Raw genomic sequence first — 16,652 nt, forward strand, 5'->3', positions numbered from 1 at the left:
ACATTGACTCTGTACTGGTACCCCCTGTATATAGCCTCCACATTGACTCTGTACCGGTACCCCCTGTATTTAGCCTCCACATTGACTATGTACTGGTACCCCCTGTATATAGCCTCCATATTGACTCTGTACTGGTACCCCCTGTATATAGCCTCCATATTGACTCTGTACAGGTACACCCTGTATATAGCCTCCACATTGACTCTGTACCGGTACCCCCTGTATATAGCCTCCACATTGACTCTGTACTGGTACCCCCTGTATATAGCCTCCAAATTGACTCTATACTGGTACCCCCTGTATATAGTCTCCACATTGACTCAGTACCGGTACCCCCTGTATATAGCCTCCACATTGACTCTGTACCGGTACCCCCTGTATATAGCCTCCACATTGACTCTGTACCGGTATACCCTGTATATAGCCTCCACATTGACTCTGTACCGGTACCCCCTGTACAGTGCCTTGCGAAAGTATTCGGCCTCCTTGAACATTGCGACCTTTTGCCACATTTCAGGCTTCAAAAATAAAGATATAAAACTGTATTTTTTTGTGAAGAATCAACCACAAGTGGGACACAATCATGAAGTGGAACGACATTTATTGGATATTTCAAACTTTTTTACCAAATCAAAAACTGAAAAATTGGGCGTGCAATTTTTTAAAACTTAATTAACAAACAACACATTTTAAAGAAAAATCAAATCAAATGTATTTATATAGCCGTTCGTACATCAGCTGATATCTCAAAGTGCTGTACAGAAACCCAGCCTAAAACCCTAGGAAAAACTCCCTAGAAAGGCCAAAACCTAGGACCAAACCTAGAGAGGAACCAGGCTATGTGGGGTGGCCAGTCCTCTTCTGGCTGTGCCGGGTGGAGATTATAAACCTAGAGAGGAACCAGGCTATGAGGGGTGGCCAGTCCTCTTCAGGCTGTGCCGGGTGGAGATTATAACAGAACATGGCCAAGATGTTCAAATGTATACCTGTTAAGGGCTTGTGAAGTCAGCATCACACCCATTGTATTTGACACATGTGACTAATAGCATTTGATTTGAATTGACAGATGGTTAAAGCACTTTGTACTGTCGATGTAGATGTAGAAAAGTGCTTTATAAAACACATTTGATGTGAGATGGTAGGCAGGTCGTGTCCTATTACTCAGCATTACATAACCAGGGGCCCGTGAGTCACCAAACAACCATCATGAGTCAGCTAACTTTGCCGTCTGACTCAGAGACTCTATAGACTACTATATTCAGCCAGTCACCGCCCACTTTGTATAACCTAACATTACACACACACACACACACACACACACACACACACACACACACACACACACACACACACACACACACACACACACACACACACACACACACACACACACACACACACACACACACACACACACACACACACACACACACACACGGGTACGACTGCGAGGTGAGAGATGGTGGCAGAAGGACGACTTACCACAACCGCCAGGGTAGCCTAGTGGTTAGAGTGTAGAGGTGGCAGGTAGCCTAGTGGTTAGAGTGTAGAGGTGGCAGGTAGCCTAGTGGTTAGAGTGTAGAGGTGGCAGGTAGCCTAGTGGTTTCAATTTACTGATAACAGTGGAGGGCCTAGAGAAAACTAAAGCTCTACGGTGACTAAGAATCCATTCCCTGTAAGTAAGCATTTCATTGGCTCGTAAGTAAGCATTTGATTGGCTCGTAAGTAAGCATTTCATTGTGAGGTCTACAGCATGTGACTAATACACATTTGTTTTCTCACTTCCACATCTGCGGTGAAAGCTGACAGAGCTCGACTGGTGTTTGTCAGACCCCGAGACGTCCCGAACATATCGGTCCTCTCACAAAATCGTCTGTAGCGTCCGCACGGTTTGGCCTACAAAACTATTGTGCCCCTCTATGGAAAGATGAGACTCTCACGAACAAGATGGTCTTCTCCGTTTTGCTCTACGATCCACACACGTGTCTTGGGTCTCGTCTGAATTCGGTACAGACGATCTGCCAACTTCAGTCTGTAGCGTCCAAACAGTTTGGGCTTCACGGTAATATGACTCCTCTGTGGAAAAGTGACAATCTCCACAACAATGTTCCCTGTAAGCTACGGAGAAAAGCATGAGATCAAACTTCACTCAACTTGGACTGTTGGCAAGTAGGTGCACCTGAATCAGCTGCCCTGTGCGCCGGGTTGTCATGTTCAACCATTTCATGTGTCTGGAGATACAACACTCTGCCTTCCCGGTGGGCCCAGAGAGCAAATCAAGTGCACTATAGGCCCACCGCTGGCCAATCAGATGGCTCAGATTACCCTGTCTGCAGTAACGGAGCAGGACTAAAAATATGCTCCAGCTAAATGTATACTGTGAGTCAAAACGTTTAAAACCACGACTAGAAAAAGACCGTTAACGAACGCAGCAAAGAGCTGCTGTTTTTATGAGTTCATGTTTAAGTTCTTACTCTGCACTGTCAACACTTTTGTATTCAACACTTTGATAACCCACAAAATGGCCGTTCTTCCTATTTCCACGCAGCGCTACAACAAGCAGTGCAGCTGTAATGAATGAGGAGGAAAGTGGGTCTATAGGCTTGTGTTGTTATTATTAGCGGCTTGCAACATTTTTTTTATATATCGAGGAATTTTTCACTTTCTCTGTTCATAAGAGTTACAACATGAATCTGTGCATGAGGCAGAAATAATGCGGTACGACTCCAGTTTCGCCATCAGCTGGAGGACGGTGTCCCTTTTGGGTCAGAGTCAGTGGAGGAAAGGGAGAGCAGAGGGACGTTGAGAGACGGACCCTCAGTCTGCTGCTCTCTCCCCCCGCTGAGACGGACCCTCAGTCTGCTGCTCTCTCCCCCCGCTGAGACGGACCCTCAGTCTGCTGCTCTCTCCCCCCGCTGAGACGGACCCTCAGTCTGCTGCTCCCTCCCTCTGCTGAGACGGACCCTCAGTTTGCTGCTCTCTCCCCCCGCTGAGACGGACCCTCAGTCTGCTGCTCTCTCCCTCCACTGACGGACCCTCAGTCTGCTGCTCCCTCCCTCTGCTGAGACGGACCCTCAGTCTGCTGCTCTCTCCCTCTGCTGAGACGGACCCTCAGTCTGCTGCTCTCTCCCCCCGCTGAGACGGACCCTCAGTCTGCTGCTCTCTCCCTCCACTGAGACGGACCCTCAGTCTGCTGCTCTCTCCCCCCGCTGAGACGGACCCTCAGTCTGCTGCTCTCTCCCTCCACTGAGACGGACCCTCAGTCTGCTGCTCTCTCCCCCCGCTGAGACGGACCCTCAGTCTGCTGCTCTCTCCCTCCACTGAGACGGACCCTCAGTCTGCTGCTCTCTCCCCCCGCTGAGACGGACCCTCAGTCTGCTGCTCTCTCCCTCCACTGACGGACCCTCAGTCTGCTGCTCTCTCCCTCCTCTGAGACTGACCCTCAGTCTGCTGCTCCTCCCCCCCCCCGCTGAGACTGACTCTCAGTCTGCTGCTCTCTCCCTACGCTGAGATTGACCCTCAGTCTGCTGCTCTCTCCCTCTGCTGAGACGGACCCTCAGTCTGCTGCTCTCTCCCTCCTCTGAGACTGACCCTCAGTCTGCTGCTCTCTCCCTCTGCTGAGACTGACCCTCAGTCTGCTCCCCCCCCGCTGAGACTGACCCTCAGTCTGCTGCTCCCTCCCTCTGCTGAGACGGACCCTCAGTCTGCTGAGACAGAGGGACAGAGGGGCATCTCAGGACAGAGGGGCATCTCAGGACAGAGGGGCATCTCAGGACAGAGGGGCATCTCAGGACAGAGGGGCAGCTCGGGACAGAGGGGCAGCCAGGGATAGAAGCAGCCTGGGACTGAGGGGCAGCCCGGGACTGAGGGGAAGCCCGGGACTGAGGGGAAGCCCGGTACTGAGGGGAAGCCCGGTACTGAGGGGAAGCCCGGTACTGAGAGGAAGCCCAGTACTGAGAGGAAGCCCAGTACTGAGAGGAAGCCCAGTACTGAGAGGAAGCTCAGGCAGGTAGTAGGCTCCGGTAAATCCTGGCTGGCTGGTGGAACTGGAAGAGACGGGTTGTCGGGCAGATCTGGAAGAGACGGGTTGTCGGGCAGATCTGGAAGAGACGGGTTGTCGGGCAGATCTGGAAGAGACTGGTTGTCTGGCGGCGCTGGGCTGACTGGCGGCACTAGCGGCGCTGGGCAGACTGGGGGCACTGGCGGCGCTGGGCAGACTGGGAGCACTGGCGGCGCTGGGCAGACTGGGAGCACTGGCGGCGCTGGGCAGACTGGGAGCACTGGCGGCGCTGGGCAGACTGGCGGCGCTGGGCAGACTGGCGGCGCTGGGCAGACTGGGAGCACTGGCGGCGCTGGGCAGACTGGGAGCACTGGCGGCGCTGGGCAGACTGGGAGCACTGGCGGCGCTGGGCAGACTGGGAGCACTGGCGGCGCTGGGCAGACTGGCGGCGCTGGGCAGACTGGCGGCGCTGGGCAGACTGGGAGCACTGGCGGCGCTGGGCAGACTGGAGACTCCGGCAGCGCAGGAGAGGAGAAAGGCTCTGGCTGCGCTAAACAGGCGGGAGACTCCGGCAGCGCAGGAGAGGAGAAAAGCGCTGGCTGCGCTGAACAGGCGAGGCGCACTGGAGGCCTGGTGCGTGGTGCTGGAACTGGTGGTACTGGATCGAGGACACGCACAGGAAGCCTGGTGCGGGGAGCTGCTACCGGAGGACTGGTGTGTAGAGGTGGCTCTGGATATCCCGGACCGTGCAGGCGCACAGGAGCTCTTGAGCACCGAGCCTGCCCAAGCTTACCTGGCTCGATGCCCACTCTAGCCCGGCCAATAGGAAGGGCTGGTATGTGCCGCACCTGGCTCTGCACCCGCACTGGAAACACCGTGCGCTCCATAGCATAACACGGTGCCTGCCCGGTCTCTCTAGCCCAACGGTGAGCACAGGGAGTTTGCGCAGGTCTCCTACCTGGCATAACTATTCTCCCTTCTAGCCCCCCCCAATAATTTTTTTGGGCTGCTTTTCCGGTTTCCAACCGCGTCGCCGTGCTGCCTCCTCATACCAGTGCCTCTCCGCTTTAGCCGCATCTATTTCTTCCTTGGGACGGCGATATTCTCCCGGCTGCGCCCAGGGTCCTTTTCCGTCTAATTCCTCCTCCCCTGTCCAAATCTCCAAGTGGTGCAGCCTCTCCCACTGCAACTGCGCTTCACGATTAACAGGGAGAGTAGGCTCAGGTCTGACTCCTGACTCAGCCACTCTCTCTCTGCGCCCTCCCCTAATAAATATTTGGGGGTTACTTTCGTTTTGCGCTCTGCGTCGCCGTGTTTTCCTTTTCGACTCCATTCGTCTATAGCCCTCTTCGCATTGCTGCAGGGAATCCCAGGCGGGCTCCTGCACTCTCTCTGGGTCGGCCGCCCACCTGTCGATTTCTTCCCACGTCGTATACTCCATGCTTCTGCTGTCCATAACGTCGTTCTTTAGCTCCTGCCAGTTATCTACGCTGCTCGGTCCGTGAGAGTGGTGGGTGTTTCTGTAACGGCGTTAGTCTGTTGAATGAAGAATGTCGGACCGAAATGCAGTGTGTAGGTTACTCATGACTTTAATGAAAATAAATCGCGGTACATGAAACAACTGAATACTAAATACAAAAACAACAGAACGAAACGTGAAACTAATTACAGCCTATCTGGTGACTACAACACAGAGACAGGAACAAACACCCACAAAATACAAAGCGAACTCAGGCTACCTAAATACGGTTCCCAATCAGAGACAACGATAAGCACCTGACTCTAATTGAGAATCGCCTCAGGCAGCCAAGCCTAACTAGACACACCCCTAATCATACACAATCCCAATGCTAATAAAAACCCAATACGAACCCAACACATGAACCCATGTCACACCCTGGCCTGACCAAAATATATAACGAAAAACACAAATTACAATGACCAAGGCGTGACACATGTGTATCCATGCAAAATAGACCAATAAAGCAAGTGTTGTACCAGTGTATTGTAGTGTTGTACCAGTGTATTGTAGTGCTGTACCAGTGTATTGTAGTGTTGTACCAGTGTATTGTAGTGTTGTACCAGTGTATTGTAGTGCTGTACCAGTGTATTGTATTGTTGTACCAGTGTATTGTAGTGTTGTACCAGTGTATTGTAGTGCTGTACCAGTGTATTGTAGTGTTGTACCAGTGTATTGTAGTGTTGTACCAGTGTATTGTAGTGCTGTACCAGTGTATTGTACCAGTGTATTGTAGTGTTGTACCAGTGTATTGTAGTGCTGTACCAGTGTATTGTAGTGCTGTACCAGTGTAGTGTAGTGTTGTACCAGTGTATTGTAGTGCTGTACCAGTGTATTGTAGTGCTGTACCAGTGTATTGTACCAGTGTATTGTAGTGCTGTACCAGTGTATTGTAGTGCTGTACCAGTGTATTGTAGTGCTGTACCAGTGTATTGTACCAGTGTATTGTAGTGTCGTACCAGTGTATTGTAGTGTTGTACCAGTGTATTGTATTGCTGTACCAGTGTATTGTACCAGTGTAGTGTAGTGTTGTACCAGTGTATTGTAGTGCTGTACCAGTGTATTGTACCAGTGTATTGTAGTGTTGTACCAGTGTATTGTAGTGTTGTACCAGTGTATTGTAGTGCTGTACCAGTGTATTGTAGTGCTGTACCAGTGTAGTGTAGTGTTGTACCAGTGTATTGTAGTGCTGTACCAGTGTATTGTAGTGCTGTACCAGTGTATTGTAGTGCTGTACCAGTGTATTGTAGTGTTGTACCAGTGTATTGTAGTGTTGTACCAGTGTATTGTAGTGTTGTACCAGTGTATTGTAGTGTTGTACCAGTGTATTGTAGTGCTGTACCAGTGTATTGTAGTGCAGTGTTGTACGAGTGTATTGTAGTGCAGTGTATTGTAGTGTTGTACCAGTGTATTGTAGTGTTGTATCAGTGTATTGTAGTGCTGTACCAGTGTATTGTAGTGTTGTACCAGTGTATTGTAGTGTTGTACCAGTGTATTGTAGTGTTGTACCAGTGTATTGTAGTGTTGTACCAGTGTATTGTAGTGCTGTACCAGTGTATTGTAGTGCAGTACATTGTAGTGCTGTACCAGTGTATTGTAGTGTTGTACCAGTGTATTGTAGTGTTGTACCAGTGTATTGTAGTGTTGTACCAGTGTATTGTAGTGTTGTACCAGTGTATTGTAGTGCTGTACCAGTGTATTGTAGTGCTGTACCAGTGTATTGTAGTGCTGTACCAGTGTATTGTAGTGTTGTACCAGTGTATTGTAGTGCTGTACCAGTATATTGTAGTGCTGTACCAGTGTATTGTAGTGCTGTACCAGTGTATTGTAGTGCTGTACCAGTGTATTGTAGTGCTGTACCAGTGTATTGCAGTGCAGTGTATTGTAGTGTTGTACCAGTGTATTGTAGTGCAGTGTATTGTAGTGCTGTACCAGTGTATTGTAGTGCTGTACCAGTGTATTGTAGTGTTGTACCAGTGTATTGTAGTGCTGTACCAGTGTATTGTAGTGCAGTACATTGTAGTGCTGTACCAGTGTATTGTAGTGTTGTACCAGTGTATTGTAGTGTTGTACCAGTGTATTGTAGTGTTGTACCAGTGTATTGTAGTGTTGTACCAGTGTATTGTAGTGCTGTACCAGTGTATTGTAGTGCTGTACCAGTGTATTGTAGTGCTGTACCAGTGTATTGTAGTGTTGTACCAGTGTATTGTAGTGTTGTACCAGTGTATTGTAGTGCTGTACCAGTATATTGTAGTGCTGTACCAGTGTATTGTAGTGCTGTACCAGTGTATTGTAGTGCTGTACCAGTGTATTGTAGTGCTGTACCAGTGTATTGTAGTGCTGTACCAGTGTATTGCAGTGCAGTGTATTGTAGTGTTGTACCAGTGTATTGTAGTGCAGTGTATTGTAGTGCTGTACCAGTGTATTGTAGTGTTGTACCAGTGTAGTGCTGTACCAGTGTATTGTACCAGTGTATTGTAGTGCTGTACCAGTGTATTGTAGTGTTGTACCAGTGTATTGTAGTGTTGTACCAGTGTATTGTAGTGCTGTACCAGTGTATTGTAGTGTTGTACCAGTGTATTGTAGTGCTGTACCAGTGTATTGTACCAGTGTATTGTAGTGCTGTACCAGTGTATTGTAGTGCTGTACCAGTGTATTGCAGTGCAGTGTATTGTAGTGTTGTACCAGTGTATTGTAGTGCAGTGTATTGTAGTGCTGTACCAGTGTATTGTAGTGTTGTACCAGTGTAGTGCTGTACCAGTGTATTGTACCAGTGTATTGTAGTGCTGTACCAGTGTATTGTAGTGTTGTACCAATGTATTGTAGTGTTGTACCAGTGTATTGTAGTGCTGTACCAGTGTATTGTAGTGTTGTACCAGTGTATTGTAGTGCTGTACCAGTGTATTGCACCAGTGTATTGTAGTGTTGTACCAGTGTATTGTTGTACCAGTGTATTGTAGTGCTGTACCAGTGTATTGTAGTGTTGTACCAGTGTATTGTAGTGCTGTACCAGTGTATTGTAGTGCTGTACCAGTGTATTGTAGTGCTGTACCAGTGTATTGTAGTGTTGTACCAGTGTATTGTAGTGCTGTACCAGTGTATTGTAGTGCTGTACCAGTGTATTGTAGTGCTGTACCAGTATATTGTAGTGCTGTACCAGTGTATTGTAGTGCTGTACCAGTGTATTGTAGTGCTGTACCAGTGTATTGTAGTGCTGTACCAGTGTATTGTAGTGTTGTACCAGTGTATTGTAGTGCTGTACCAGTGTATTGTAGTGCTGTACCAGTGTATTGTAGTGCTGTACCAGTGTATTGTAGTGCTGTACCAGTGTATTGTAGTGCTGTACCAGTGTATTGTACCAGTGTATTGTAGTGCTGTACCAGTGTATTGTAGTGTTGTACCGGTGTATTGTAGTGCTGTACCAGTGTATTGTAGTGTTGTACCAGTGTATTGTACCAGTGTATTGTAGTGCTGTACCAGTGTATTGTAGTGCTGTACCAGTGTATTGTAGTGCTGTACCAGTGTATTGTACCAGTGTATTGTACTGCTGTACCAGTGTATTGTAGTGTTGTACCGGTGTATTGTAGTGCTGTACCAGTGTATTGTAGTGCTGTACCAGTGTATTGTACCAGTGTATTGTAGTGCTGTACCAGTGTATTGTAGTGTTGTACCGGTGTATTGTAGTGCTGTACCAGTGTATTGTAGTGTTGTACCAGTGTATTGTAGTGCTGTACCAGTGTATTGTACCAGTGTATTGTAGTGCTGTACCAGTGTATTGTAGTGTTGTACCAGTGTATTGTAGTGTTGTACCAGTGTATTGTACCAGTGTATTGTAGTGCTGTACCAGTGTATTGTACCAGTGTATTGTAGTGCTGTACCAGTGTATTGTAGTGTTGTACCAGTGTATTGTACCAGTGTATTGTAGTGCTGTACCAGTGTATTGTAGTGCTGTACCAGTGTATTGTAGTGCTGTACCAGTGTATTGTACCAGTGTATTGTAGTGCTGTACCAGTGTATTGTAGTGTTGTACCGGTGTATTGTAGTGCTGTACCAGTGTATTGTAGTGTTGTACCAGTGTATTGTAGTGCTGTACCAGTGTATTGTACCAGTGTATTGTAGTGCTGTACCAGTGTATTGTAGTGCTGTACCAGTGTATTGTAGTGCTGTACCAGTGTATTGTAGTGTTGTACCAGTGTATTGTAGTGTTGTACCAGTGTATTGCAGTGCTGTACCAGTGTATTGTAGTGTTGTACCAGTGTATTGTAGTGTTGTACCAGTGTATTGTACCAGTGTATTGTACCAGTGTAGTGTAGTGCTGTACCAGTGTATTGTACCAGTGTATTGTAGTGCTGTACCAGTGTATTGTAGTGTTGTACCAGTGTATTGTAGTGCTGTACCAGTGTATTGTAGTGCTGTACCAGTGTATTGTAGTGTTGTACCAGTGTATTGTAGTGTTGTACCAGTGTATTGTAGTGTTGTACCAGTGTATTGTAGTGCTGTACCAGTGTATTGTAGTGCTGTACCAGTGTATTGTAGTGCTGTACCAGTGTATTGTAGTGTTGTACCAGTGTATTGTACCAGTGTATTGTAGTGTTGTACCAGTGTATTGTAGTGTTGTACCAGTGTATTGTAGTATTGTACCAGTGTATTGTAGTGCTGTACCAGTCTATTGTAGTGTTGTACCAGTGTATTGTAGTGTTGTACCAGTGTATTGTAGTGCTGTACCAGTGTATTGTAGTGTTGTACCAGTGTATTGTAGTATTGTACCAGTGTATTGTAGTATTGTACCAGTGCATTGTAGTGTTGTACCAGTGTATTGTACCAGTGTATTGTAGTGTTGTACCAGTGTATTGTAGTGCTGTACCAGTGTATTGTAGTGCTGTACCAGTGTATTGTAGTGCTGTACCAGTGTATTGTAGTGCTGTACCAGTGTATTGTAGTGCTGTACCAGTGTATTGTAGTGCTGTACCAGTGTATTGTAGTGTTGTACCAGTGTATTGTACCAGTGTATTGTAGTGTTGTACCAGTGTATTGTAGTGTTGTACCAGTGTATTGTAGTATTGTACCAGTGTATTGTAGTGCTGTACCAGTCTATTGTAGTGTTGTACCAGTGTATTGTAGTGTTGTACCAGTGTATTGTAGTGCTGTACCAGTGTATTGTAGTGTTGTACCAGTGTATTGTAGTATTGTACCAGTGTATTGTAGTATTGTACCAGTGCATTGTAGTGCTGTACCAGTGTATTGTAGTGCTGTACCAGTGTATTGTAGTGCTGTACCAGTGTATTGTAGTGTTGTACCAGTGTATTGTACCAGTGTATTGTAGTGTTGTACCAGTGTATTGTAGTGTTGTACCAGTGTATTGTAGTATTGTACCAGTGTATTGTAGTGCTGTACCAGTCTATTGTAGTGTTGTACCAGTGTATTGTAGTGTTGTACCAGTGTATTGTAGTGCTGTACCAGTGTATTGTAGTGTTGTACCAGTGTATTGTAGTATTGTACCAGTGTATTGTAGTATTGTACCAGTGCATTGTAGTGTTGTACCAGTGTATTGTAGTGTTGTACCAGTGTATTGTAGTGCTGTACCAGTGTATTGTACCTTGCTCCTTGATCTGTCGTATCTGTTTGACAGTCTCCTTCAGGACAGCACATTTGTCAGGCTTGACGTTGAAGTCATCGATGTCGTTGAAGTTGGCGAAGATCAGCTCGGCCAGCTCCTCGGTGTACTTGTTCTCTTGCTCACGGTTTCTCTTCTCGATGCTTCGTTTGAGGCTGAGGAGACAGGGAGGGGGGGGCAGCATGAGACATGGCTGAGGCTGAGGAGACAGGGAGGGGGGTAAAGAGAAGGCCAGTGTGAGACGTGTTCCATGACGTAATATAACAGAATGTGTGGTGCACAATTGGCCCAGCATCGTCCAGGCTGTCATTGTAAATAAGAAAAAAAGTTGTACTTGAAAGTAATTTTACTAAAGTACTTTACACCACTGCTCAGTAGAGATAATGTCCACACTGCCACGTAGGGCTGCACGATATGGGCACATAATATAGGACTAATTTTGAACCAAATGTTACAATTGTGATTTGACTCTCAAATTAGAGCAAAACTGTTGGAATCATGGAAATATAATGACTATTCTAATTCTATAGTTAGAATATAATAGTGGGCACTTTGAATACAGTGTTTGAGAATACAATGAATTAAAATGCCAGGGGAGGAACTAAAGTGTTGATAAGGGTTTCCTAGGGGACCCTATAAGCTTTGGCTACATTGCAAGTTTTCTCTTAGCTACTACATATATTCTTGCTTTGCATTTTTCCTCTTTCAATTCGAAGATACTGTTGCACAAACAACATGCTGATTTAGGTCTACACCATCAGTGCTTTATCAGGCAGTATTAGCTAGCTACGTTTGTTCTGACTCAGCACATTTTATGAGCTAGCTAGCTATTAGCATTAGCGGCTAACAATTAGCATCTCACAAGATTTAGGGCAACATGCTAAGAAAAGACAAACCTAGCTGATCTAAGAAACACAAACTAATAGTGTCATTATAGAACGCTAGTGGATTTATATTACGAAGCAAAGTGAAAACAGCATTGTTGTCATCAGCATTGTTGCATGTGCTGCATTGACCACACGGACTAAACGCAAAGTGTCCTGTGGTTGAGGAGTGTCAACTGTGCTCCTTGAGTGACAGGGGGCGTGGCTAGGAAAGTGTCACGGAGAGAAAGAGCCGGAGAGAGAGATGACTCAAGTAGGGAGGTAAACAAATATTGACATTACACATGGTGTATCACATTTAACAAACCAAACATTCACATACCGGTATAGGAGGTAAAGTAACAACCCAAACCGGTCCCTGTATCAATACCAGTATAGTAACAACCCAAACCGGTCCCTGTATCAATACCGGTATAGTAACAACCCAAACCGGTCCCTGTATCAATACTGGTATAGAAGGAATAGTAACAACCCAAACCGGTCCCTGTATCAATACTGGTAGAGAAGGAATAGTAACAACCCAAACCGGTCCCTGTATCAATACTGGTATAGTAACAACCCAAACCGGTCCCTGTATCAATACCGGTATAGTAACAACCCAAACCGGTCCCTGTATCAATACCGGTATAGTAACAACCCAAACCGGTCCCTGTATCAATACTGGTATAGAAGGAATAGTAACAACCCAAACCGGTCCCTGTATCAATACTGGTATAGTACCAACCCAAACCGGTCCCTGTATCAATACCAGTATAGTAACAACCCAAACCGGTCCCTGTATCAATACCAGTATAGTAACAACCCAAACCGGTCCCTGTATCAATACCAGTATAGTAACAACCCAAACCGGTCCCTGTATCAATACTGGTATAGAAGGAATAGTAACAACCCAAACCGGTCCCTGTATCAATACTGGTATAGTACCAACCCAAACCGGTCCCTGTATCAATACCAGTATAGTAACAACCCAAACCGGTCCCTGTATCAATACCGGTATAGAAGGTAAAGTACCAACCCAAACCGGTCCCTGTATCATTACCAGTATAGTAACAACCCAAACCGGTCCCTGTATCAATACCAGTATAGTAACAACCCAAACCGGTCCCTGTATCAATACCGGTATAGTACCAACCCAAACCGGTCCCTGTATCATTACCGGTATAGTAACAACCCAAACCGGTCCCTGTATCAATACCAGTATAGTAACAACCCAAACCGGTCCCTGTATCAATACCAGTATAGTAACAACCCAAACCGGTCCCTGTATCATTACCGGTATAGTAACAACCCAAACCGGTCCCTGTATCAATACCGGTATAGTAACAACCCAAACCGGTCCCTGTATCAATACCAGTATAGTAACAACCCAAACCGGTCCCTGTATCAATACCGGTATAGTAACAACCCAAACCGGTCCCTGTATCAATACCGGTATAGAAGGTATAGTACCAACCCAAACCTGTCCCTGTATCAATACCGGTATAGTAACAACCCAAACCGGTCCCTGTATCATTACCGGTATAGAAGGTATAGTAACAACCCAAACCGGTCCCTGTATCATTACCGGTATAGTACCAACCCCAAACCGGTCCCTGTATCAATACCAGTATAGTAACAACCCAAACCGGTCCCTGTATCAATACCGGTATAGTAACAACCCAAACCGGTCCCTGTATCAATACCGGTATAGTAACAACCCAAACCGGTCCCTGTATCAATACCAGTATAGTAACAACCCAAACCGGTCCCTGTATCAATACCAGTATAGTAACAACCCAAACCGGTCCCTGTATCAATACCAGTATAGTAACAACCCAAACCGGTCCCTGTATCAATACCAGTATAGTAACAACCCAAACCGGTCCCTGTATCAATACCGGTATAGTAACAACCCAAACCGGTCCCTGTATCAATACCGGTATAGTAACAGCCTAAACCGGTCCCTGTATCAATACCGGTATAGTAACAACCCAAACCGGTCCTTGCATCATTACTGGTATATCATAAAATACGGTATACCGCCCAGCCCTACAATAGCCTCATGTAAAGCCACAGTAAAGTAGTTAATGTGGTACAGTGGTAGTAGTAAAGAAGTGTGTACCTGGGACCCAGTAGGTCAGAGGAACATTCTTTGCGTTTCCGTGACTCGGCCCTGGCAGCAGGTTCCGAGAGGTTTTCACCGACGCCACTCATCCTCACTGCATATCAGCGTCTGTGGAGACAACACACACAGATAGAACAGTTATAAAGACAACATAACAATCATCCACCAACCAGGAGAGGTTAGAGAAACACACTCATGTACCAGCTGTCAGAGAAAGACCACACTCATGTATCGGCAGTCAGAGAAAGACCACACTCATGTATCGGCAGTCAGAGAAAGACCACACTAATGTATTGGCAGTCAGAGAAAGACCACACTCATGTACCAGCTGTCAGAGAAAGACCACACTCATGTACCAGCTGTCAGAGAAAGACCACACTAATGTACCTGGAGCTGTCAGAGAAAGACCACACTTATGTACATGAATCTGTAAGAGAAAGACCACACTAATGTACCAGCAGCTGTCAGAGAAAGACCACACTAATGTACCTGGAGCTGTCAGAGAAAGACCACACTAATGTACCAGCTGTCAGAGAAAGACCACACTAATGTACCTGGAGCTGTCAGAGACAGACCACACTAATGTACCAGCAGCTGTCAGAGAAAGACCACACTCATGTACCAGCTGTCAGATAAAGACCACACTAATGTACCAGCTGTCAGAGAAAGACCACACTTATGTACCTGAATCTGTAAGAGAAAGACCACACCAATGTACCTGGAGCTGTCGGAGAAAGACCACACGAATGTACCTGGAGCTGACAGAGAAATAACACACTAATGTACCTGGAGCTGCCAGAGAAAGACCACACTCATGTACCAGCTGTCAGAGAAATACCACACTAATGTACCTGAATCTGTAAGAGAAAGACCACACCAATGTACCTGGAGCTGTCAGAGAAAGACCACACTAATGTACCAGCTGTCAGAGAAAGACCACACTAATGTACCCAGAGCGGTCAGAGAAAGACCATACTAATGTACCAGCAGCTGTCAGAGAAAGACCACACTAACGTACCTGGAGCTGTCAGAGAAAGACCACACTAATGTGCCAGCTGTCAGAGAAAGACCACACTTATGTATCTGAATCTGTAAGAGAAAGACCACACTAATGTAGCTGGAGCTGTCAGAAAAAGACCACACTAATGTACCTGGAGCTGTCAGAGAAAGACCACATGAATGTACCTGGAGCTGTCAGAGAAAGACCACACCAATGTACCTGGAGCTGTCGGAGAAAGACCACACGAATGTACCTGGAGCTGACAGAGAAATACCACACTAATGTACCTGGAATGTACTAATGTACCAGCTGTCAGAGAAAGACCACACTAATGTACCAGCTGTCAGATAAAGACCAGAGAAAGAACACATGAATGTACCTGCTGAGCTGTACCAGCTGTCAGATAAAGACCACACTAATGTACCTGGAGCTGTCAGAGAAAGACCACACGAATGTACCTGGAGCTGACAGAGAAATACCACACTAATGTACATGGAGCTGTCAGAGAAAGATCACACTAATGTACCAGCTGTCAGAGAAAGACCACACTAATGTACCTGGAGCTGTCAGAGAAAGACCACACTACTGTACCAGCTGTCAGAGAAAGACCACACTTATGTACCTGAATCTGTAAGAGGAAGACCACACCAATGTACCTGGAGCTGACAGAGAAATACCACACTAATGTACCTGGAGCTGTCAGAGAAAGACCACACTAATGTACCAGCTGTCAGAGAAAGACCACACTAATGTACCCAGAGCTGTCAGAGAAAGACCACACTAATGTACCTGGAGCTGTCAGAGAAAGACCACACTAATGTACCTGGAGCTGTCAGAGGAAGACCACACTAATGTACCAGCTGTCAGAGAAAGTCCACACTTATGTATCTGAATCTGTAAGAGAAAGACCACACTAATGTACCTGGAGCTGTTAGAGAAAGACCACATGAATGTACCTGGAGCTGTCAGAGAAATACCACACTAATGTACCTGGAGCTGTCAGAGAAAGACCACACTAATGTACCAGCTGTCAGAGAAAGACCACACTCATGTACCCAGAGCTGTCAGAGAAAGACCACACTCATGTACCAGCTGTCAGAGAAAGACCACACTCATGTACCAGCTGTCAGAGAAAGACCACACTAATGTACCTGGAGCTGTCAGAGACAGACCACACTAATGTACCAGCAGCTGTCAGAGAAAGACCACACTAATGTACCAGCTGTCAGAGAAAGACCACACTTATGTACCTGAATCTGTAAGAGGAAGACCACACCAATGTACCTGGAGCTGACAGAGAAATACCACACTAATGTACCTGGAGCTGTCAGAGAAAGACCACACTAATGTACCAGCTGTCAGAGAAAGACCACACTAATGTACCCAGAGCTGTCAGAGAAAGACCACACTAATGTACCTGGAGCTGTCAGAGAAAGACCACACTAATGTACCTGGAGCTGTCAGAGGAAGACCACACTAATGTACCAGCTGTCAGAGAAAGTCCACACTTATGTATCTGAATCTGTAAGAG

The 16,652-nt window shown here is 46.4% G+C and overlaps 1 protein-coding gene across 2 annotated transcripts in view; it reads right to left on the bottom strand.

The window, feature by feature from the left end:
• The window catches only part of LOC123991430 (nuclear receptor coactivator 2-like), a 262,415-nt gene that overhangs the window by 135,896 nt on the left and 109,867 nt on the right, over nucleotides 1-16,652 (bottom strand). For both annotated transcript variants that reach the window (XM_046293020.1, XM_046293019.1), the window contains 2 exons: nucleotides 14,119-14,229; nucleotides 11,116-11,288 (listed from right to left, as the gene is read on the bottom strand). In XM_046293020.1, the coding sequence (XP_046148976.1) occupies nucleotides 11,116-11,288; nucleotides 14,119-14,210 (265 nt within the window). In that variant the 5' untranslated portion in view covers nucleotides 14,211-14,229. The remainder of the gene's footprint in view (nucleotides 1-11,115; nucleotides 11,289-14,118; nucleotides 14,230-16,652) is intronic.

This window comes from Oncorhynchus gorbuscha, linkage group LG12 (genome assembly GCF_021184085.1).
Source record: "Oncorhynchus gorbuscha isolate QuinsamMale2020 ecotype Even-year linkage group LG12, OgorEven_v1.0, whole genome shotgun sequence".
Taxonomy (NCBI): domain Eukaryota; kingdom Metazoa; phylum Chordata; class Actinopteri; order Salmoniformes; family Salmonidae; genus Oncorhynchus; species Oncorhynchus gorbuscha.